This window comes from Actinia tenebrosa, unplaced genomic scaffold (genome assembly GCF_029948245.1).
Source record: "Actinia tenebrosa isolate PJP-AT-01 unplaced genomic scaffold, QUT_ActTen_1.0 PGA_scaffold0__85_contigs__length_37466705, whole genome shotgun sequence".
NCBI lineage: Eukaryota > Metazoa > Cnidaria > Anthozoa > Actiniaria > Actiniidae > Actinia > Actinia tenebrosa.
The window spans coordinates 10,248,441-10,271,348 of NW_028292569.1; the positions used below are offsets into that span (position 1 = coordinate 10,248,441).

Consider the following 22,908-nt stretch of genomic DNA (forward strand, 5'->3'; position numbering starts at 1 on the left):
GACAAATATAAAACACGTATGTTGAACCCTTGATGAAGCATATGAAATACAAGATGATAACATAAAAAAATTTACTCGAATGCAAAATTCATGTGATGAACTTCAAATACAAACCATCAATTTTGGCGGGGATGGAACGCCATATGGATCCGCCCTTGATTCTTTTGTAAATGTACTTATATCTATATTTTTCTCTATTGTAATATATCTTTGGTATAAATCAAGCATATTGTATTGTATTGTATTGTATATGAAAATAGACGAAACGTCAAAATTTTTTTCAACACATCGTGCCTCAAACCGAAAAAAAGTAGAATTCAAAATTATTTATCTGGTGATTGCTTATTAGATTCTCCTAGACAGGAACATCCTTAATCGATGCTCTCAACAAAGATCAATGCATTGTTGTAAGCGAGGATTATCACTAAGGTTTTATAAAAAATTGAAAAAGATTTCATTAAGGTGACTGCCTACTTTTAAAAATTGATTTAAACTTTTTTTTAAACTTCGATTTTCCAAATTGAAATTTAATGCTGATTCTAAATTTGGAAAGAAAAATAAGTAGGTGTCCCGAGCTCGTTTTCGAGATAATCAGCATTTAATGGAAGCCTACGCACGAGCTTTTGGAGTAAAAATTGCGCCGCCGGAAGTGATTAGAAAAAAATTAAGATTCATAATATAATAGTTATTCGCAGACTATATGATTGCACGAATGAAGGCTAATCAATCATTCTACAATAATACATGGATATTTTCGACAAAAAGACAAAGAGACACATTGATTTGTCTTATTTTGTAGTTTCGGTGCTCGTAAAAAATCTCATAAAGTCGAACAAAAATCCCTACAAAAAGCTATTTTTTCATGTGTTGCTGATTTAAACTTTTCCTAAAATGTTGATATAACCTAGATTTTTAGGAGTTTTTTCGAATAAGCTATTAAAAAAAAAAAAGAGTCCCGTGCAAAATTTGTTAATTTATTCGAATATTGAAATCTTAGGATGCGCCTGCGATAATTAGCATAATCCAGCGGATCTTGGCAACAACAAGAAAACATTCACTGGAAGAAAAGCGAGAAGTTTCACGAAATCGTCGAACTTTTTCTACAAAAATACGCTATGCCAGGTACTTAATCTCACGTACGAACTTACAGTAGTATTAATTAATGTTCCTAGATTGTATTTCATGTATTGTTATGGTTGTTTGCTGTAGATAAAGTGCATTTGTCGAGCATACATGAAGCAGCTCGTTATGGCGATGTCCTTGAACTCCAGGCCATGGTTCAAAGAGGCGCTGGTATTAACGCTTTAGACACGAAATTTAAATTTACTCCACTTCACTGGACAGCTTTACATGGTAGACTTGAGGTATCTAACTACTTTTCTCCCTTTCTGAGTCTTAACCCACAAGTGTGACAACAGCTTCACTCACTGCTTTGATTAATCTGTCATTCAATGTTTTGTTTTCAAAATATACGTTTTTGACCCCGCAATTTTATATTTCTAAATGTTAAATATTTTATTGGATTTGAGTTTTAAGATTGCATTTTTTTGTATACAAGCGAAGACATCAAGGGTGAAAACGAATGTTGTCCTAGAGACAATATATGTCCATGGATATGGCATACTTCAGTTGTTTTGATCTATTATGTACTATCAAGGAATTCACCTACATTTACCAAAATAACGGCCGGTCATCAGACATTGTCAGGCCAGAATTGGTTAGAACTTGTCTGGTCAAATCTTTGCCTTGCTTGTCCACTTTGACCATATGGTAACATTGAGCCAGAATGGAATGGCTGAGCTAAAACTAATGACCTTGAGTGACTGGTTAGCTGTTTAATATACAGTCAATTCAAAAAACATTGACGTTGACCGACTCAAGCCTACGCTAGTAGTAAAGATAATGATGGTGAGAAACAATGCATTAAATGCATGTCTTTGGGTTTAGGGAAAGAAAAACAAAGTAGCTATGATTCAGTTCACAATTTTGGAAATATGAAGGCATTAAAAAAAATGTCTCCTTCAACACTATTCCCCCTCGCCTACAAAGGTTGGTGCTGTAAACCAGGCATACATGTAACAGTCGAATAAAATTATGGAGTCAACTTGGCTTCAATGATTGCTACCCAGAGTTCCTTTCGGTCCAGTCGCGTAGGCTTGTGTTGGTCGACGACAACGTTTTTTGAATTGACTGTATTATTTGTTCTGAAAGGCAGGATTTTATATATTTTAATATTTTAATTTATTTCTTTATGACAAATATCACAACAGATTTTGCTACATGTACATGCATTCCCCTCATGTTATAATTAAACTCAAGCTTTTTTGCCAGCTGTGATTACAGGTTATATGGAGTATAACGACATAGTATCATTTGTTTATCTAGTGTTTACATTGGTTGCTATGGCATGGAGCGGATCATTCTGACAGAACCCCCCAGGGCTGGACTCCGTCTCATCTGGCAGCAATAAGAGGACAAGATGCTTGTATACAGGTGAAAATTTAATAACTACTGGTAACCATGTAAAGATGATGCTACTGCTACTGATGATGATGATGCCAATGTTGAAAATGATGTAGGTCATAATGATTATTGTTATGATGACAATGATGCTAATGTTAATGATGGTGATGATGTGAGTGGTCATTGTACTGTATGATAGTGATGGTAATACTGATGTTGATGATGTTGATGATAATGATGATCAAATGGTGCTGCTGATGATGGGGATGATGATGATGATGTTGATGATGTTACGTAATGATTCTTGGTGATCAGATGTCGCTGCTGCTCCTGATGATGGTAACTACTGTATATGATGATTTTTGTGATATTGATAGTGATTATGATAGTGATGAAGGCAGTGATGCTTTTGTTAGTGGTAGTGATGATGTCAATAATCATTGTACTGGTTATGATGATGAAGATCAACGATGATGGTGATGTTGATGATGATAATGATGATGCTAATGTTGATAATTTAGGATGTTGATGATAATAATGAAGATTATAATAGTGATGATTCCAATGATCATGGTATGTCAGTGATGATGATGGTGTTCATGATGATGATGATGATAATATTGATGATTATTTGTGACGACCATACCATAATACTATGATGATAACATCTTTTCCTATTTCCATGGTTACAGTCATTAGCGGCCAATGGAGCTGATTTGAATGCAAAAGACAACAGAGGTTGTACCCCTGCTCATCTTGCCGCATCCCATGGAAACTCTTACACCTTACAGTCCATACTGCGGCATGGAGTGGTAAGCTTAGTAATCTTTTACAATTGCAATAACTGGGAAGAATAAACTCAAAGGACAAGAGAGGGCAAACAAACAAGTCTGCTCTCTAATATCATATTGCATCTGATGATTAAAATGATGACTAAGTGCAAGAGAGGCAGCATATTTGTAGTGCCTGCTGCCCACATGAGGGAATATATGGGAACACTTTAGTTTTCCTTGATTTACTCAAGGTCTCATTTAAGAGTTTCCATCCATGATGTTAAATCACCTTGTTCTGTACAGGATGTAAATGCAACAGACAATATGGGATGGACAGCTGTTCACTGTGCAGCCTTCCATGGAAGACTGGGATGTCTGCAGGTAAACTGCTATCATATTGCGCTAAAACCAGAAAGACAGACCGACATGTTCATTTCATCTTGAGTTAGCTGGGCCCAAGCTGTAGTGAGCTGTAATAAGCTCATTCTCAATAGCAAGAAATCAAACAATTTGCCATCACGACAAAATAGGCTTTTGGAAGATGTCAATCAAAATATTTACATAACATTATTCAGAAAACACACTCCCCTATATTCGCTATACGGGTACGTGCCACCAAACAGGGTATGGTTTTCAGCGATTCTACTCTGGAACAGGGTATATAAAGTCGTGCTTGCTCTGGAACAGGGTATATGAAATCACACTCCCTCCTCTCTGGAACAGGGTTTTCAGCAATCTTGCTCTGGAACAGGGTATGAATTTCAGTAATTTTTACTCTGCAACAGGGTCAGGGTTCAGAGGGCTCAGGGGCACATCCCTACCCTAAACGGGCAAGAGTACCCCCCCCCCCCCCCCGGATTGAATCTCATTAAATCACTTTGGCCACTTTTCTCTCATGGGTGACCTACAATACTCTGCACTGGCTATTTAGAACAACTATAATTATTATATGATGATACCTAATAATCAAGCTGTTTCTTATTGTCCGCATAGCTACTGGCCAGATGGGGTGCAAGCTTAGATGAAGTGGACAATGCTGGCAGTATCCCAGGTATGGAAATCAACATCGAACAATTAGTACTATAAATACCCAAAGACATGTCCATTTATCTTTTCAAATGTGGGGCAGGGGAGTTTCACCATGGACAAATTTGGCCACTATAAATTTTCACTACTTATCATATAATACTAATGCAAAGGTGGAGTGGAGTAGGTGCTGGCTTTTTTCAGTCATTGGTTGAAGTTGTTAACTAAGTCTGTTATATCTTCCATGTACGTGTTCCATATATTAGCTCACCTTGCCGCCAGCGAGGGTCACCTTCCATGCTTGAAGTTCTTGGTATGTTCTGGCACCAGTATTGACCACACCCTAAATGCCAGGAATGACCAGGTAATGGAAAAAAATGATACATAATAATCAATAAAATCTCTCTCTCATTTAGTTGTAATGCATTAGTAGAGTCTGTTTTTGACCATAAGCCTTTTCATAGTTTAAGAATCGATTCCACTGCGCATGCGATTTTATCCCGAACTTCTCACCTTCTTTTGACTAAACCTTCTTTTGTTCTTAATTAAACAAAAGAAGGTGAAAAATTCGGGATAAAAACGCATGCCCAGTGGAATCGATTCTTAAACAATGAAAAGGCTTATTGCAACATCGTACAGTACCTGAACAAAGAGCCCACTAATAAAATTAAAAAATTAGCAAAACCATGCTGTTTGTCTCATAAGATACCAAGGTTGTGACACATGGCACTTCAATGATCTGGTTCAGCAACTAAACTGGCTCACTCTAGTACAACCGAGAGATAATCATCTTTATTTAATGATGCATGGTGTGCAACCTGTACTAAAACTGGGCCACTTAGACAAGATTAGATAAGAGAACCAATTAAAATGAAGAATGAAAACTATGCTTTCCAACTTTGGGTAGTGGAGCCAATCAGAAACCTAGATGTCATGAGGATTGTAATTTGACCCTGATGTTACATGTAAACAACTAGACAACCATCTTCATTTACTCGTGGAAATATAGAAAAGAATATGTTGAACCCACTAATTGCATGGTTCTCTTATCAAACTGGTCAAAGTGGCCAGCCCTATTAGGTACACTATCCAAGTGTCATGACACGGTAGGCCCCCAACTTATTTTGAGAAAACCATTTATTTTAATAATTTTGGTTTCATTTACAGGGAGAAACACCCAAAAATCTTTGTCAACAGTTTTATAAAAATGAATGCATGGAATACCTGAAAGCTGTTGGTGAGTTAAAATGGAACTGATCACTGTTTTCCCATTTCAGACCACATGTCAATCCCTAGAGATTGAAGCATTTTATCTATTTATAGTTATTGTGCTTGAGAAGACACATAAATATGAATAAAACTAAAACAAAGAATGTTATACCCCATTCACACCAAGGCTTAAACATGTTTTAAAATGGTTTAACTAAACAGGTTTGAAAAACTATCTACGAACACTGCACAATCTTTGGTAAAATAATGTGTGTAAGCTATCCTTTGTCTTGCTCTGATAATATTTTCTTGCTCTGATGATATTTTCAAGGGCCACAGAGTCATCAGTGTTTTTTAACTATACTATCATGCATTCACCCTCTTGAAGTAAAGCCTTTTGTTATCATTATTATCATAGTCATTATATTGTAGGTTTCTACTAGTTTCTCTTTTTTTTCTAATGAAAACATAAGTTTAACTAAACACGTCTAGGTGTGAATGGGGTATATTCTCAAGAGATTGACGCATGGTGTAAAATGGGAGAATATCGATTAGGCTTGTTATTGGTATAGATCTAGATCTACATAATATAATCATGTTGTCTAGTCTAAACATGGGGCATGAGCATGGTTTATCATGTGACCAAGTGCATTGAGATTTGACAGGATTATAAGTCTGTGTGCACTGTGATTGGTTGAAGAGATATCAAAGTCAATTAGCAAGTAATTAATGTTCTTATTATTATTTGTTTTGTTTTGTTGTAGAATATGATCTGCTTCACCCTGAAGATGAAGAAAGTAAGATGTCTTTTGAATCATTAAATTAGAATAAAATAAATTATCCTTGTTTTATGAGGTTTGCGCTTAACAGCCTGTGGTTAAAGATCTGTGGACCTTGATCCATGATCAGTTTAGAACTTGAAAAGTTGGGTACTGCAGAGGGAAACAAACTGGAACCCAGAGAAATACATGCAAAGCACAGATAGAACCAACAAGCAACCCTACTCAACACTGACATGACCACAGCAGTTGAGAGTGGCAGTGTTGCATTTCAGCTCACAAGATCCATGCTTCCCATCATTCTACATGCATTCACCCACATTTATCCCCACATGCCAGAGCACCCTAAAAAATGTGGTGTGCAGGGTGTGGGAATTGTCAGGGTTTATGTTTGGAAAACACAGCAGACTGGTATGCATAGGACTGAAATTTAGTTAAGGGGGTAGCCACACCCTTCAATCTAATACCCTCTTTGCAGTTGTCAGATTTTTTCACCTTGTAATTCATGTGCCTATCTTGTTTCCTGTAGACTTGGCATTCCCTGCCCATGTAGCAGCCTACAATGGTGATCTGCCTCAGTTAAAGATGTTAATAGAGACTGGTGTTGTGTCAATCAATGAAAGAGACAGTAAAGGATCTACCCCTGCACATAAAGGTACACAGATATACTCTGTTATGATATATTATGTTTTATTATATAACATACGTAGATAATGTGCTTGCTGTGACTGGTCAAGAACTGTGCTTTATTACTTAACGGAGCATGGTGCTGATGCCTCTGCATAACAAGCTTTGCAAATGACTGTAAAAAACATCAAAAATTAGGGATTTTTTCTATACATAATAACCCAAATGAAACCACCATTTACATTATGTTGTCATTTTACTACTTGTAAGCAGAAACCTGAAGCTGTTCTCATTTTCTTTCTTATTTAATTTTTTTACCCTTATGCCTATTAACTGAACAAAAGAAAGTGTGCAAGGGATTGTGGTAGTTGTAGTATCTGACACTTGTACCTTCATTCCTTACTACATACTTCATGACAGTAGTATTTTTCTCATTGCTCCGTCACAGCTGCAGGTAATGGACATGTTCAAGTGTTGCAGTGGCTGGTAGAAAATGGTGCAAACAGTAAGTGAGAAATCTCTCCCATCCTATTTGATTTCCTATTTGATTTTCATATCAAAGAATGGCCCAAAATAAGCACCCAATTTAGGTGGTTTTACCAGTAAATACCTTCTCCCGCTCAGAGACCCGTAGAATTGCTTGATCTTTATGATCTTTTTCTATCTTTATGTTTGTTTAGCATGCGTGCAAACAGACAGTATACACCTACTTGCAAGAACGTTGTCATACGAAAATAGAACATTAGTGATTTAGTGGGACAGGAATTATATTAAAAAACAAAAGAAGATCACTGAAGCTGAACTTTTTCTTTTGTCTTTTAATGTATTCCTTTCTAACTAAATTACTAATGTTATAATATCGTATGACAACGTTCTCGCAAGTAGGTGTATTCATCTTTGAGATTTGACTTTTAGTTTGGGAGATACGTGAGAATAAGATGAAGGATATCATTCCCAGAGGGGACGGGTGGGGCTATCCAGTAACCATCACCTCTGGAAATCAGGTCTCGTAAGATGACAATTGTTTTGACCTTGTCCCTTAAATTATTTTTCTTTAAAAGATCATCTTGTTATACCAATCAACTTGTCGCTTGGCAGATCAATCTCTTAAAAACAGCCGAACGAATAATACTCCAGTTTCGAGTTCTCTTTGCTCAGTCTTAGTCTCGGTTGTACGTTATAATATTCATCTATTCTACCAAAACCCGTGGTATTTTAATCAACTCGTATTGTTCTGTAGTACGTACATTCCTTACTACACAATGGACCTTAAAGGGGCACTTGGATGAAAACGCCCCAATCTTTGAAAGTCCGAATAATTGAGGTATTTGAGGATAATATGATTCAATTATGATTATGTAAACCAGATTGGAGATTGGCCTGGGAGCCACTTGCTATTGAGATATTTTGGTTCAAAAGCAGAACGAACAATAGGGTTGAGTAAATGACGTCATTTACTCCAAATTTGGATGCTGAATAAAACTGACAATTTTTATCCGCTACATTTTACTGTTAAGAAAGTATGTTGCTTGGCTACTATTGGGGCCATACAGATACGTTTAACTAAGTTTAAAGTCATTTCCAATTTTTATCCATTTTCATCCAAATGCCCCTTTAATAAGAGAAAAGAACACATTTGTACACAATCGAGGCTAAGACTGAGCAAAGGTGAACTCGAACGGGAGTATTTTCATTTTATTCCCATTCTAAAATTTTCATGCACCAAATCCCATTCACAATTACTCCCATTTTATTTCTCATTATTCCTTCCATTTTTCCCCATCAGCACCTAATTGCTTACTATCAATCACGTGACTTTTTGGAGTTGACTGGGGGGCAAACAAGCGGTTGACTGGGGGGTATCTAGCGGATGTTAAGTCAAAACATGTCAAATTAAATCTCCAAACTATTGTATTTGACTATTTCTACGACATAAAACCAGAAAAAAAAGAGACCAAAACAACCTCCAAAATTCTACAAGCCATTAAAAACGTAACTATTACCGGAAGTGACGTCTATTGATAGCAACCTATATTTCTTGTTGTATTATAGTGAGAATAGTCAACTCAGCAGGGGAAACCCCCAAGGATGTGGCACGTCGGTTTGGTCGTCTAGGCTGCCTGGCTATTTTAGGTGGAGACTCAGGTCAGATATGAAAGGTTTTTTTCTTCCCGTGAACAACAAGCATGACCACTTTCTCATCGTTTTCCTGTGCTTCACTTTACCTCTTGCAAACCTTCTCACCAAAGACTAATATTCTTTCTGTCATTCCATTTTACTAATTTCAAAGATTTTTTTACAGATCTACTGGAGTTTCACTTTTGAATTAAGTAGCGAGATTTTAAAACTCTTTAGTATCGTATATTTATCCTGCAATAGACCTAATCGGCTAACATGTTGCTATGTACGTTTCCACCCAATTCAAACCACATGGGACTAAGTTTCATTGTTCGTTATATTTTGGTTTCACAGTTGAATTCGTAGCGACAAACGCTTGAATTGGGTGGTAACGTACATAGCAACACGTTAGCCACATCCGAGATATGTTTCGCTGTCACAAACTAAGGTTTTAGTACGAGGCTACGTGCGAAATGTATTCTTTTCTCCTTTCACGAATTACTGAGCATTATGCACGAAGCCTCGCATTGAAGCCTTTGTGCAAGGAATATTTTGATGAACCGTTGTGTGGAACTTGAGCTGTATTCCAACGTGCTGCAAGGGGTCTACATACCCTTTTAGCACGTAATGTTTTCCCATTACAGACCACGTGTCATTCCCTAGAGTATCATTTCTTTGTTTAAAGGTTGCATATGATAAGACGCATGAATATGGATACAACTCAGACAAAGAATCTTATTATCAGGAGAACGAAACGTGGTCTGAAATGAGAAAACTTTACGCCGAAGTTAAATAGGTCTATTAAGGAGCGTGATAAATAACAACGATTTCAAAAACTTCCACAGATAATGAAGACAATAACGTGATGGATGGCGGTGCTGAAGATATTCAACCTGAAGAACCCCAATCCAAAGCTGAAGCTAGAGGTTAGAAAACGCAAACGAATCAGCTCTTTTCTACGTTCGAGAGTCGCTGGCATTCATGTTTTTTGTTCGTTTTTTTTTTTTTTTTGAATTTTTTTTCGCTTGCTTTTTATTTTGCTCGTGGCCTTAAAATTGTTTGCTGTGAATTTGCCAGTTGTTTTTAATCCAGCGGGTATCCCTTATTTCAGGTGCGCAGTAAGTGTGCGCACTATTAGTAGTAGGGAAGGACCATGCTTTACTATTATTTTGTGTACATGACTTTACTCTTTCATTCAAATATTCTGTTCTCTTTCTCACTTTTTACTTTCCTTTCATTTTCTATTTCTACTGATGCTTGTCTTCAGTCTTGTCACACGTCAATCAAATGGTTGACCGTGATCCTCAGTCTGACTCTAACGACTCTTCTAGCGATGAACTCAGCTACAAGCAACACCAACGAGAATTAGCACGAGGTATTCATGTCACCTGACAGAAACGAATGAAGACTGAAAACGAATCAATCGCGCGAGGACTGGTTACATCCTGGGTCTATTTGGTGCATTGCAAACGTGAATTATTAGCAAGTAAACGATCAGAGGAGGACTGAAAATAAATTTATCGTGGGTGGAGTGGGTGCGATTTTGAGTCCATTTTCGGTAGACTGCAACCAACGTTATGAATGGCGTTTTGATACAATTAATATGAAATGTGCAGTCAACTCTCACTCGTTCCATTTATGTGCAGGTCTTCCAAATGAGTATGTTTGACGTTAAATTCTCCTGACCTTCCTTGCTGCTTGCTTTGTCGTGTGGCTATTACGTGCTTCTTGCTATACTTATATTTGCCTTTTCTCTTTTTTCTTTTCTTTTAATACGAAAAATAAGGGAGCAATATAGTTTCTATTTTCCTCTCCTTAAAACTCGCTGCACGCTGCACGGCGCTTCTGTGTGGATGTGTTGGGGAATCTTGTCTTCAGCAGTCACATGTCAGTGCGATGTCTTTATCATTATTCTTCTAGCCTGTTGTTTGTCTATACCCAGTAGGAGTTCTATCCTATTCCATATTGTCCTAGATAATCTGCTTTTGAAGAGTTCTATTTTCCATTCTGAATATGTGTGCAAAGTATTTAAGATGTTGAAGGTAGCAGAGGTTACGGATTGGGCTAGGACTGGGCTATCAATTCTTTATAGACACTTGCATACACCGTACAATCGTATCAACGATCAATCCACCGAAAACATTCCGAATGCCTCTCGAGCAAACTTCGCCGAACGGATCAGTCTAATATTTGAGTGATTTTATTGTTGTGATGGTTTTGTTGAAGGTCGAGCCATGCGTAAGATTGAGGAGTTGCGACATTTACTGGATGTTGCCAAGATGAACTACAAACAGCTGGGTGGGGTGTTGGATGAAGACCAGAAGAAACTAGAAGAAGAACGAGAAAGCGCAAGGTTGGTAGGATTGAATGAAGGGATAGAGACAAGAAAGAGATGGATGTATGGTTGGGTAGGTGGATGAGAAAGTGGCTTATTGGGCGAATGGATGGGTGGGTAAGTGGGAGGGTGGAATAGTTTGTAGATCGGTAAGTGATTGGATGGGTTGGTGAGATTGTATGAAGGGACAGAGAGAAAAAAAGAGGTTGATGAATGGAATGGTGAGTGGATGGGTTGATGGATGGTATCCTTGTTGGGTCGGTAGCTGGGTGGGTAGATGGTTTGGTGGATGGATGGGTGGATGGATGGGTGGATGGATGGGTGGGTAGATGGTTTGGTGGATGGATGGGTGGATGGATGGGTGGGTAGATGGTTTGGTGGATGGATGGGTGGATGGGTGGATGGATGGATGGATGGATGGATGGATGGATGGATGGATGGATGGATGGATGGATGGATGGATGGATGGATGAAATGCTTGTTGGGTGAGTTGGTGAGTAGATAGATGGAACAGATAGTTTGGTTGGGTGAATAGATGGATGGAATGGTTAGTGGATGAAAGGACGGACAGACAAATGAATGGGTGGATGAAAATGGAAGAGAGGAAGCCAGAGATATAGAGTAAAAGATGGTTGCAAATACAGTCTTGAAGATTCGAAAAGATTTTTGTCTAATTTTAAGGATTATCCGAGAACTTGAAGCACAGCTCGAATATGAACGAGAAAAGCGAGAGAAACTCGAAGCCCAGATGGACAGACTGAGGGCACAGATACACACCCTAACACTACAGCTAGAGGATGAGAGATCCTTGTATCGTACTGTGGTTAGTACAAGACGCCTAAACATAATGTTCCCATCATCATCATCAGTCATCATCAACCTCAATAGTCATCATCAGCATTCATCATCAACATCATCTACAACACCATCATCAGTCATCACCAATTTCTTCTAATGAACTCGTGAGGGCCACACGTTTACTAGCCTCCAGCTGAGTTGACCTTCAGAACAAACGCAAGGTCAATTATTCAGTATTGATGATTCAACATTATATTTTGATTAGCATTTCTCATGGTTCTGCCGAGAGAAACTATGAAATATGCCGGATTGTTCATTCTTCAAATGATCGTAAACACTTGTCGAATTCATGGCAGAATCCCAATTACCCTATTTCACTATGACGTCACATCAGAACAATCTATTGTGTAAACGCAAAGGATCATGGTCGTCGGAGGGGGTCAAATCAACGCAAATTCACCGAAAATTGTTCTAAAACCCGTATCAATCTACGAAGAGAAGTAGAATAGCCAGCAATCGCTCAGCCATTTTAGATTAAACTGTTTCGCTAGGAGCAAATTTTGTTGAATTTTCTATTGGATTTGGCGATTCTATCCCCAACATAAACAAGCAGTGACGTCATAGTGAAATAGGCCAATTCAATCGACGAAAGAAATCTACATTGTACTTAGTCCCTGCTAGGAAAAAATGCTAACCAAAAATAATTGACCCGTGATTCCTTTCGGGGAATGCAGTCTACTCAGCTGGCTCTCTTGAATTTAAGACTATTATTATGTTCATTTATTATTATCAACATCATCATCATAGAGCGTTTTCACTCACGTGAGAAGGCAGTCATAAACAATAGAAACTTTCTTCACATTATTTGCATAAAAATAGAGTTCAATTGCCCTATTTCACTATGACGTCACTGCTTGTTTATGTCGGGGATAGAATCGCCAAATCCAATAGAAAATTCAACAAAATTTGCTCCTAGCAAAACAGTTTAATCTAAAATGGCCTGGTTTTCAGATATAATATGTGTCAATATGTACTAAAAAATATTCTGAGCGTTTGCCGGCTATTCTACTTCTCTTCGTGGATTGATACGGGTTTTAGAACAATTTTCGTTGATTTGACCCCGTCCGACGACCATAATCCTTTGCGTTTAAACAATAGATTGTTGAAGATTGTTTTTATGTAACGTCATAGTGAAATAGGGCAATTCCCGGAGGATAGAAAATGTATTGTTTTAGTACACCATAAAATGGCCGCTGTGACGTCACGTGAAAACGCTCTATTATATCATCATCAATATCATCACGATCATCATCATGTTAACTCACTACCATCATCGTCATTGTAATCAATCATAATCATCATTCCTATTAGCATTAAGTAACCATTAACCGTTGCTATTATCTTGCAGTCGGAGACCAAGAAGAGCACCCAACCGACACAGCAGTCGATGCTCAGACGTAAGAAAAAGAAATCCAAACGAATCGACACGAGTTCAAGCGGGGTTTTCGTAAGAAGAGGAGTATCCAGCCCAAACCCTATACACTGTCAGGACAAAGACTGAACCACCAGATCCCACACGGAATGATGGAAACAACGCACCTATACAAGTCTCGTGTAGATATTTGTATATATTTTAGGAGAGCAGCATGAGCATGCGATAAAAGTCTGGGTATCACTCCGGTTCCACGTCACGAAGGCTTGGTTACTTGGTTTGGATACTAAACCAATGCCATCGCGCATTTAAAGGTCTGGGTGGGACGGTGTCCACTGGTAGAACGAAGCTTGGGATTGGACAAAATAACAAAAACAAAGAAAGCATGGATTATGGTGAACAATGTGTATTGTTCTACATGTGAGCAGTATCTTTTGTTTTATCTCACCATTCATTGTTCGTTCATCCACTCTCAGGCTTCGTTCTGCCCGTTGTGGATTACCCGTCTGGGTACAAGGCCTTTTTCAGAGCATGGTATGGGTACTTTTTGTTAAACATTCATGCTAGCTAAGCGATGTTTAACCGAACAATCATCGATCGTCATGGTACTGACTTTGGTAAAGCTAAAGATTTACGTCACATCCAATCGTTGAATAAAACATTTGTTCTTTCGTATAAAGTAAACGTTTAACATTTATTTTAATGAAATGTCATATTTAAAAGTTCTAGTAATTACAAAGAGATATTTTTGGCGCATTTTGTCCTTACGCACAAATAAATCTCGTTAATTGAAAACAATTTAAGTGGATTTTTTAAAATTCGTTTCTTCATCAAATGTACCTGTTCCCAGTCCTTAAGCGGTCTTTCTTGACCTATGTGAAGATGTTCAGTCCTGGTATTGAGTAGACTATTAGAGTGAAGGCATTTAACCCGTGAAATAAAAAATACTAGTCAACGTGTAATAGTCAAATAGACACACACTCACACACACAAAAAAAAAACAACAACAACAATGGAATTAGGGTCTACTAATGTGTATGAGTCTAATATCTATTTCACGGGTTTAATGGCTTCACTCTAATTCTATAAATATCCATATTCAAACCAAAAACATGAATAACTTGTCAATCACTGATTGGATACTAAATATGCCACTCCTGATTTGATGTTTAAAATCACGCACGTGACTACAAAGTCATCTGACTGTGCTTGGTATCTGATTCTACTTGGCGCTGATTGGCTTTCAAACAAAACACTCAAATGACATCATTTTCATCCTTTACGTGTCACTCACTGATTGGATACCATATATCCTTTCCTTATTTGGTAAAAAATATGCATATAAATCATTTAATTTCATTGAAGTGTTGAAAGGACCTTGCCAGACTCCACGTGATGCTTCATGATGTTGATTGGTTACTAAATATCACGTGGTCATGATGTCACTTTTTGATCGCCTAGGTTAATTTTTTTCTTGGAAGTCTCCGCGGACGAAGATGCCTTGGGTCGTTTCGCTCTTTTTCTGGATGACTCAAGCTGTCTTTTACCCTGATACCATGGAAAAGAAATGAAAAGTTCAAAATTACAATTTGTTCGAGAAAAACACTTTTTAATGATTTCTTTACCTTGGGTGTAATGTTTTTCTATTTCAGTCCACATGTCATTCCCTAGAGTATCATTTCTTTGTTTAACGGTTGCGTATGAGAAGACACAAATATAGATACAACTCAAACAGAATTTCATTCTCACGAGAATGAAATAAGAAAATATTACGCCAAAGGAAAAGAGGTTTATCAATACCCGTAGAACGTTTGCACGATGGCGTCACAGACCTCTACCACCAGACTCGGTTAATTAGCATCAATTGCCTTACTATTCTCATGAGGGAATACAAATTTAAGGCTGCGTTCATAATGTATGGCAGAAGGGGGCAGGTGAAATTGAGGGGAGATCGGGAAAATTTTGGTAGGAAAAAGGGGGGATGGGCAAATTTTTATCAGAAAAATGGGGGGATGCACAATTTTTGGAAGAAGCTACAAGCTTTGCTTAGGAGGGATCGTATTGTTTTGCATGACTTTATAGGGGGGTGTTGAGAATTATTCTGGACATTTCAAATTTTCACCTGTCCCCCCCCCTCTGCCATACATTATGAACGCAGCCTAAACAAGAAAGAAAATTCGCGAAGCATCTTGGTAGTGGGAGTCAAATGACGCCATCATGCAAACGTCCTATTAAAAACGTATTTGGCGAAAAGACATCAAGATGGCGACTGATGATAGAGTCATCGCATGTCAATACATAAGATGCCGCTGGCTTACTAGTGTAGGAATTGCGGGCTCACCTGTTCACTTTCATGTACAACTTTTGGCTTATCGCCCTCCATGTTAGCCACGTTAACATCAGCGCCATATCTACTTAATAAATTAATCATTTCCTGCATTTGTCGCCCTGCTGCCGTGTGAAGAGGTGTGTTACCAGAAAACGTAGGGACGTTCGCACTTGCACCACGTGACAGGAAGTACTCTACCACGTGATATCTGCCTGACTCGACTGCGTGATGAAGAGCTGTGCGACCGCTACTTGCATCCTAGAACACACACGATTTCAAATATTAGTGAGTGACGACGTGATGTTTACTATATCACGTGATATTTATCTATAACAAGGTGATTTCGCTTATTTCATCCCAAACTAGCCAATCAGCAAACGTTTTGTCTGTTGCTCACTATTTCCAACGGCAGATCTTAATAAAACTTATCTGTGGAAAGATTTATCAAATATCTTTTAAAAATAGCATACTTTGTTATTGCTGGCGGAAATAAAACGTTTTAACAAGAGATATAATAGGAAATACTTGGAAACTTTCGCAGTGACAAGCAATGCGTTGTGCGCCCAGATTGCAAATCAAGTTGACCGTCAGATATTTGAAGACGTACCTTAATATTGATGTCGGCTCCCATACTGATGACCATCCCTATTAAATCGCGATTACCACAGATCGTTGCTAGGTGAAGTGGAGATAGACCTGAGTGCACAGATAAATTTGTTAAAATCAAGTACGTGTAACTGAATCGTTTTCTAGCACACGCGAATTCGTACAATTTGCCCTCGCGACAAAATAGAGTTTTAGACTATTATTGTACGATTCTGCGCGTCATTTCAATTGAGGAGTAAAAATGTTCATAATAGATTATTGTTTATCTGCTGCAGTGGAAAGCAAAACCAATCTATATCTATGTTGCAATTTACCTCATCAAACCTCTTTTTTTACAAAACGATAAATGACGTCATCCTACCTTCGAAGTTTTTAGCGTTGACATTGAGCCTACTGCGGTCAGCGGCCGTACACTCATAAATTGCCTTTACAATATTAACGTGTCCCCCCTGACACGCCAAGTGAAGGGGGGTCTGACCATTACGATCCAATGCATTAATGTCCGATCCAGATTGGATAAGCTCCCGAACCAGGTTCTCTTGACCAGTTATAACCGCTAGATGAAGAGGAGTCTGGTGACGAAAACAAAATATTGAGATTATGGAAGAGCTTTAAACCATGTCCGTCTACACTAATGCGTTTTTGAAACGCTCCGTCTTATCGAAAACGCATCGAAAGCTTTATTTGCATACACACTAGCGTTTTAGTTCACATCATTATCAAAAACGCAACTACAAAATGATGCATTGATACAACATCGTCATCTGCGCATGCGAAAAGCAGACGTGCCGGTGTGACGTCATGCTCAGTGTGTGCGCGATTGTTTAAAGTGTGGACATGAGACCAAACCGCATCCATAAGCATGCGTGTTCAAATTAATTGTAACGTATAAATGTAAACGGGGCCTTATTGGAGAAGCTAGATCTAGTGGCCCGTCATGTGAGAGTTACGTTGATACTAGTGAGAAATCACATGACAACTTCGGGTGATGGTCATGGGTGAGGAGGGTTACATTAATCCCCTGTGGGGTAGTGTTAGTAGTATGGTGTACCTGTCTCAAGTTGTTGTAGACATCAAGTTTAGTTTCTTTCATCGCTTGAACAAGAAAACGAACCAAACTTTGATTACACTGAACAATAGCGATGTGTAGATACCTTGAAAATGGATAAAATTATGAATAAGGAAGTCTCGTGAAGGCGTGAGTAACTGCGACTGTCCAAAAGACCTCCTCGGCTCTGACGCAATGTTTTCCCAATTCAGACCACGTGCCATTCCCTAGAGTATCTTTTCTTTGTTTAAGGTTTGCGCTCGGTTGCACATGAAAAGACACATCAATATGGATACAACTCAAACAAAGAATATCATTCTCGAAGGAACGACACGTGGTCTGAAATGGGAAAAACATTAATAATAATAATAATAATAATAATAATAATAATAACAATATTTATAACGTGCATATTTCATGTGGATATGTTCATATGCGCAGAAATTAACTATGTCATTCAATTAAATAAATTGGATAAAAAGAAATATAAATATAACATAATATAGTATAGTATATAATAATATAAATATATAAAATAAATAAAATATATAGTAAATAGTAATAAAGATGTATACAATTCTAAGTAAAAGCTAATTTAAAAAGGTATGTCTTAACAAGTGGTTTAAATTTCCTGATACACAGTTCATTCCTGATTTCAACAGGAAGAGCGTTCCACAGTTTAGGGGCCGCAGATTGAAAAGCCCTGTCACCACTAGCTGGATTTAGCAGAGTGCCCTTATGATTCCGGAGGTTATATCTCGAAACCTTACTTACTGAAACCAAATCAGACAAATATTGTGGTGCTAGCCCACGTAAACATTGACTCGCGCCTGTGTGAATTCTTGGTTTAAAATGGTAATTATACGTCGTGTCGTGCAATTTTGGTCTGAAATCACATACGAGTGATTACGAAATTGCACGACACAAACTTCAATTACCACTTAAGTATACTCATTATGAAATCTCCTGCAATAGTATTAAATTTAGCACTTATTTTTAATTTAAAATTTCGTCAAAAAACTTTCTTTTACCTAGAAAATCCCCTTCAAATTTTTGGCTCATTTTTGGCTTTCTTCTCTGGTGTGATTGGTCGAATGGTGCGATTCGGAATTAAATCGCACCGGTGAGACCCAATAAGATTGCTAAGACTGACGAGTTGTTAAGAGTTGAAGCTATTTGAGTGTCCATATAGACACTGCTTGAAATGGTTTCTACATGCAAGGATTATGGAACTATACAGCTTCACTGTGAACATCTGCGTACGTTTTTGTGAATCGGCTTATTGCTTTACAGTCACATGAGTGCATTATACAGACACTGAAATTGTTTTTACATCAAATGATCGTGATTAAATGGCGTGCGTTTTTGTGACTCTGATTGGTTCAAAGTGGAAGCCATTTGAGTGTAATATACAGACACTGTTCAAAATGATTTCTAGATCCAAGGATTATGAGAATGGCGTGCGTTTCACAAATTCTTATTGGTTCAGAGATGAAGCCATTTGAATGCACTATACAGGGACTGACTATGGTTTTTACATCCAACGATCGTGATCGAATGGCGTTTTTGTGTAAACTGATTGTTTCAGAGTGAAAACCATTTGAGATTCAAAACACCATACGAATCTCAGCCAGTCCAGCAGACCGAATTCTACTCTTTTAAATTCGGTCTGCACGCAGGCTACCCCCTCCCCAGCACTCCTTCAAGGTAGCCTCAGCAGAGCGGAAGAGGTCAATCTAAATACTTTCACTTTGACATTTTAAACAACTTTTTCACCAGACTACTATATATATTTACCACTCTGCCAAGTATTAGAGATTTTCCTTATATTCTAAATCATTTTTATTTTAAACATTTTTATCTGTGAAATTAAGCCAAATAAGTGTACCGTTGAACACTCGAATGTTTTCTGTATTCCGACTTTGCCATTTATAGATATATTTTTCGATTTTTGCCTCTTTATATCACTTATCAAAGCAAGTTCTTAGTAACAGAAGTTATGGTATAGAAGGATTTTGACTACTCGTAACGTGTTATCATATCAAAAAAATTAAGGGCTTGAAAATAAGATTAAGAGTTACGTATACAAACCGTACCAGTTTATAGTTAAATGATATTTAAAGTTTCGAGCTTTGAATTCTTAAAATTTCGTCTCGAAGCGGAAATGATAATGATCGATTGATTATAAAAACGCACTTTTTCAGAGAGTCGTACGTAAGATAACAAAATCAAATCAATATGTATTGATTATGACAAAGATTTAATGTTATCATTAAATATAACCCTTCCCTGCCAGCAGACTCTCCTTTGCTGGCGATTTGTGGCAGAGAAAATGGGAGACTGCCGGTTTCAAAACTTGTTTGGTTCGTCCATGATCTTGGATGGCGGTATATCAAAGAAAACGGCCTAAACGGCAGTCTCCTATTTTCTCTGCCCAGAATCGCCAATGAAGCAGACTCTGCTAGCAGGGAAACATAACCCCTAAAACTTCAATGTAAATATTTGAAATTATTATTACGATTTCGAATTCCGCGAAAATTATAATGAATCGCCCGTAAAAAATTTTCAAGAAATTTTTAAGTTTTTTTTTTGTTCGTAGGAATTAAAGTTCAAAAAGTTTACTAGTTAATTCACACAGAAGTTGGATATATAGCAATTTTAATGACCTCAGCAAAAATTAATTATGATAAAATGATGCCTTTTATGTCGATGATTCCATTGATCTTGTCACGTTTATTGTCCCCTGAATGAAAGCAAATCTTGACTCTTCATGCTTAAATTTCCTAACATTACTTTAAAGTTTAATTTTTTGAACTGCATGGTTTTGTTCGATTCTATTTCAAGAAAAAATAATCCAAAGAATTTACTTATGAGGAAAGGGAAAAGGTTAGGTTCAAAAATGATGTATAAGAAGCAATCAGGAAAGTGATAACAAAGAAAACCATTTCTCTGTCCAAAATCTTTCGTGGTTGACGCTCTTGCTCGCATTTTCTTAAAATTTGTTAGTTTAAAGAAAATAATTCGTCCCTCTATACTTACGTGTCTCCATCATTATCCTGATAAAATAAGTTCGGCATTGTAGGACTTTGACGCTCATTGCGTTTTAATTCCTGTGTTCCTTGACTTACAAAAACCTCCTCTGTTGTCCCCCCAGGGGAACTCCTATATCTGTCACTGATGTCATCGTTAGACGATCCTGCAACGTCTGTTGTCTTTTGTTGTTCAATATTAATGCTATCAACTCTTTGAGTGCGATGAATATGGGGACCTGTTTTTACAGATTCTGTATCACTCTCTTCGTTGCTTTGTTTACACTCCGCAGAAGTCTCAGAAGTTTGTGTGCCGGATCGTCCAGTAGATCTTGAACAATTATTCTTCGTTTTAGCAATCTTAGTCGTTCCTTTTGAAGCTTTATGTGTTTTTAGTAGACGTTTACTTCGCTTCATCGTATGAGTCGCTGTAGATCCCAAACACGTGTAATAAAGAAAGAGTCAATTCAATACAGAGCGTCGTCTCTACATCGTCGTCAGTCAACCATAAATAAGCTTGTACTAAACACTCATCGATCAAATACAGGTAAAGTTTACATCGAAATCAAAGGAATTTCTCTTGAAGTAGATTCTTTGAAATACGAAATATGGACAACTTAGGCCTTGAAAACTTCCATAAGCCATGGAAAACGGTTTAATTCACGATGAAGTCTGATGAATTCGCCATCAAATAACCCGATACTCGAAGAGCTTGGCACCGCTTTCTTTGCTTTAATCCGTCAAATCGTTCCTCGAAAATGGTCTTTTTTCATCGGTTTTTGAAGTACATGAGCATATATTGCAGCTACATAAAGAATTTAAGCGTTTCTTTGGTAGCAAAGCTAAATAAATCGTGAAATAATAATAGAAATGCGACAAAATGGAGGTCAGTTCGTATAATCTGCATTCTTGCATGAGTCTTTAGACTTTGATATCCGTAACCTGATTGGCTGGTTTATACTTGTTTATTGTTTCTCATCCAATCAGCTCACTGTATTCCTATTCATGTATTGTTGTCGTGTCGTGCCAGCGAGAAGGGGGTTTCCCCGATTCTACAGTCAGACCATTACATAAGCAACAAACGGTGAGCTATATACCAGCCTTTCTTGACCCTAAATCACTCAAAAATACGTTTAAAGTTTATTATATATTCTACATACAGTATTACAAATACTTAAAAAAAAGTGGCGAAGTAATTGATATCATTTTCCTTCGTTTTATTACATTACTAATACTATAATCACATCATTGAGAACTATAAAAGTACAAAAAATACATTCAAGCATTTCTTAAAATCTTCTAAAGCAGCGAAGAGAAAGTATTTGATTCGGTGGAAGAGTGGGGGATGCTATCTGAGCTACTAGTACATTGTAGCTCTTTTTGTCGTACGTTGACACTTTAAAAGTTTTTCCTGGCTGCTTAATTTCTTTTGACATTTTCAGAAAAGATTAAGATATTTGGTAAAAAAAGAGAAATAAGGATGATAAAAATAGCAATTTATTTAGCGCATAAAATCAAAATCGATCTAGCTCAACTTTTATCATTTGAATGGCCTATACTTTTGCTAAATGAAGAGTATAATTCTCCAATTCGATGTGGTGCTTGACTTGTTCGGTTCTGGTTGATACGGTTCATCAGGTTTGATCACGCTTTCAAATTCCACGGCTGTGTTGAAGAAAGGAAAACAACAATAGAGAGTTTTAGATCATGTACGTTCACGGCAAACGTGAAACGTCAGTTGACCAGTAAAAAATTCTTTTAAATTACTGAAAAAGAATCGCAAAAAAGTCCAAGTAGTAGAAAAACGAAAGAGTATTTGCGCTTGGTGAGAAGGTTTGTAAAAGGTAAAGTAAAATAAATTGCTAGTTACCCTGGGTGCCAGAGGCCGTGTGGGGCTTCCCCACACGGCCTCTGGCACAGCCGCTTTCAGTAGCGTCACGCAACGCTTCTTCCCCTGAGTAGCTACAGCGCGCCAATCAGCTTTGAAGGTACATTGATTATAGGATCCCATTTATCTTATTTTAATTTTGAAACTTTCAGAAAAGATCAAGATATTTTGTAAAAAAATAGAAAAATAAGGATGATAAAAAATAACAATTTATATTTAGCGCATAAAATCAAAATCGATCTAGCTTGACCATCATCTTGATCTACGCTATCATTGAAAATATTTATGCTTAGCGGATCCAATAAAGTTCAGAAAAACACACGTTTATAACAGTAATAATAATAATAATAATAATAATAATAATAATAATAATAATGATAATATTAACCTTGTTTCTTGTATCGGTCTTTCATCGTGTTCTTGTGGTTTTTTCACTGTTGGATTTTTC

At 37.4% G+C, this 22,908-nt stretch overlaps 2 protein-coding genes across 2 annotated transcripts; one reads left to right on the plus strand and one right to left on the minus strand.

Annotated features, from left to right (window-relative positions):
* The first annotated feature begins 1,040 nt into the window (after positions 1-1,040).
* LOC116301590 (ankyrin repeat domain-containing protein 42) lies at positions 1,041-14,244 on the plus strand. The gene is made up of 16 exons (XM_031710673.2): positions 1,041-1,122; positions 1,210-1,364; positions 2,386-2,493; positions 3,156-3,275; positions 3,540-3,617; positions 4,230-4,287; positions 4,529-4,626; positions 5,430-5,499; positions 6,236-6,268; positions 6,780-6,905; positions 7,326-7,382; positions 8,930-9,022; positions 9,841-9,921; positions 11,222-11,348; positions 12,012-12,153; positions 13,537-14,244. The coding sequence occupies exons 1-16, from the start codon at positions 1,116-1,118 to the stop codon at positions 13,687-13,689; spliced, it is 1,506 nt and encodes a 501-aa protein (XP_031566533.1). The 5' UTR covers positions 1,041-1,115; the 3' UTR covers positions 13,690-14,244.
* On the minus strand, positions 14,241-21,483 carry LOC116301591 (uncharacterized). The gene is made up of 6 exons (XM_031710674.2): positions 20,583-21,483; positions 17,547-17,649; positions 16,857-17,067; positions 16,497-16,585; positions 15,902-16,147; positions 14,241-15,108 (listed from the first exon to the last, which is right to left on the minus strand). The coding sequence occupies exons 1-6, from the start codon at positions 20,987-20,989 to the stop codon at positions 14,995-14,997; spliced, it is 1,170 nt and encodes a 389-aa protein (XP_031566534.1). The 5' UTR covers positions 20,990-21,483; the 3' UTR covers positions 14,241-14,994.
* Between the last annotated feature and the right edge of the window lie 1,425 nt (positions 21,484-22,908).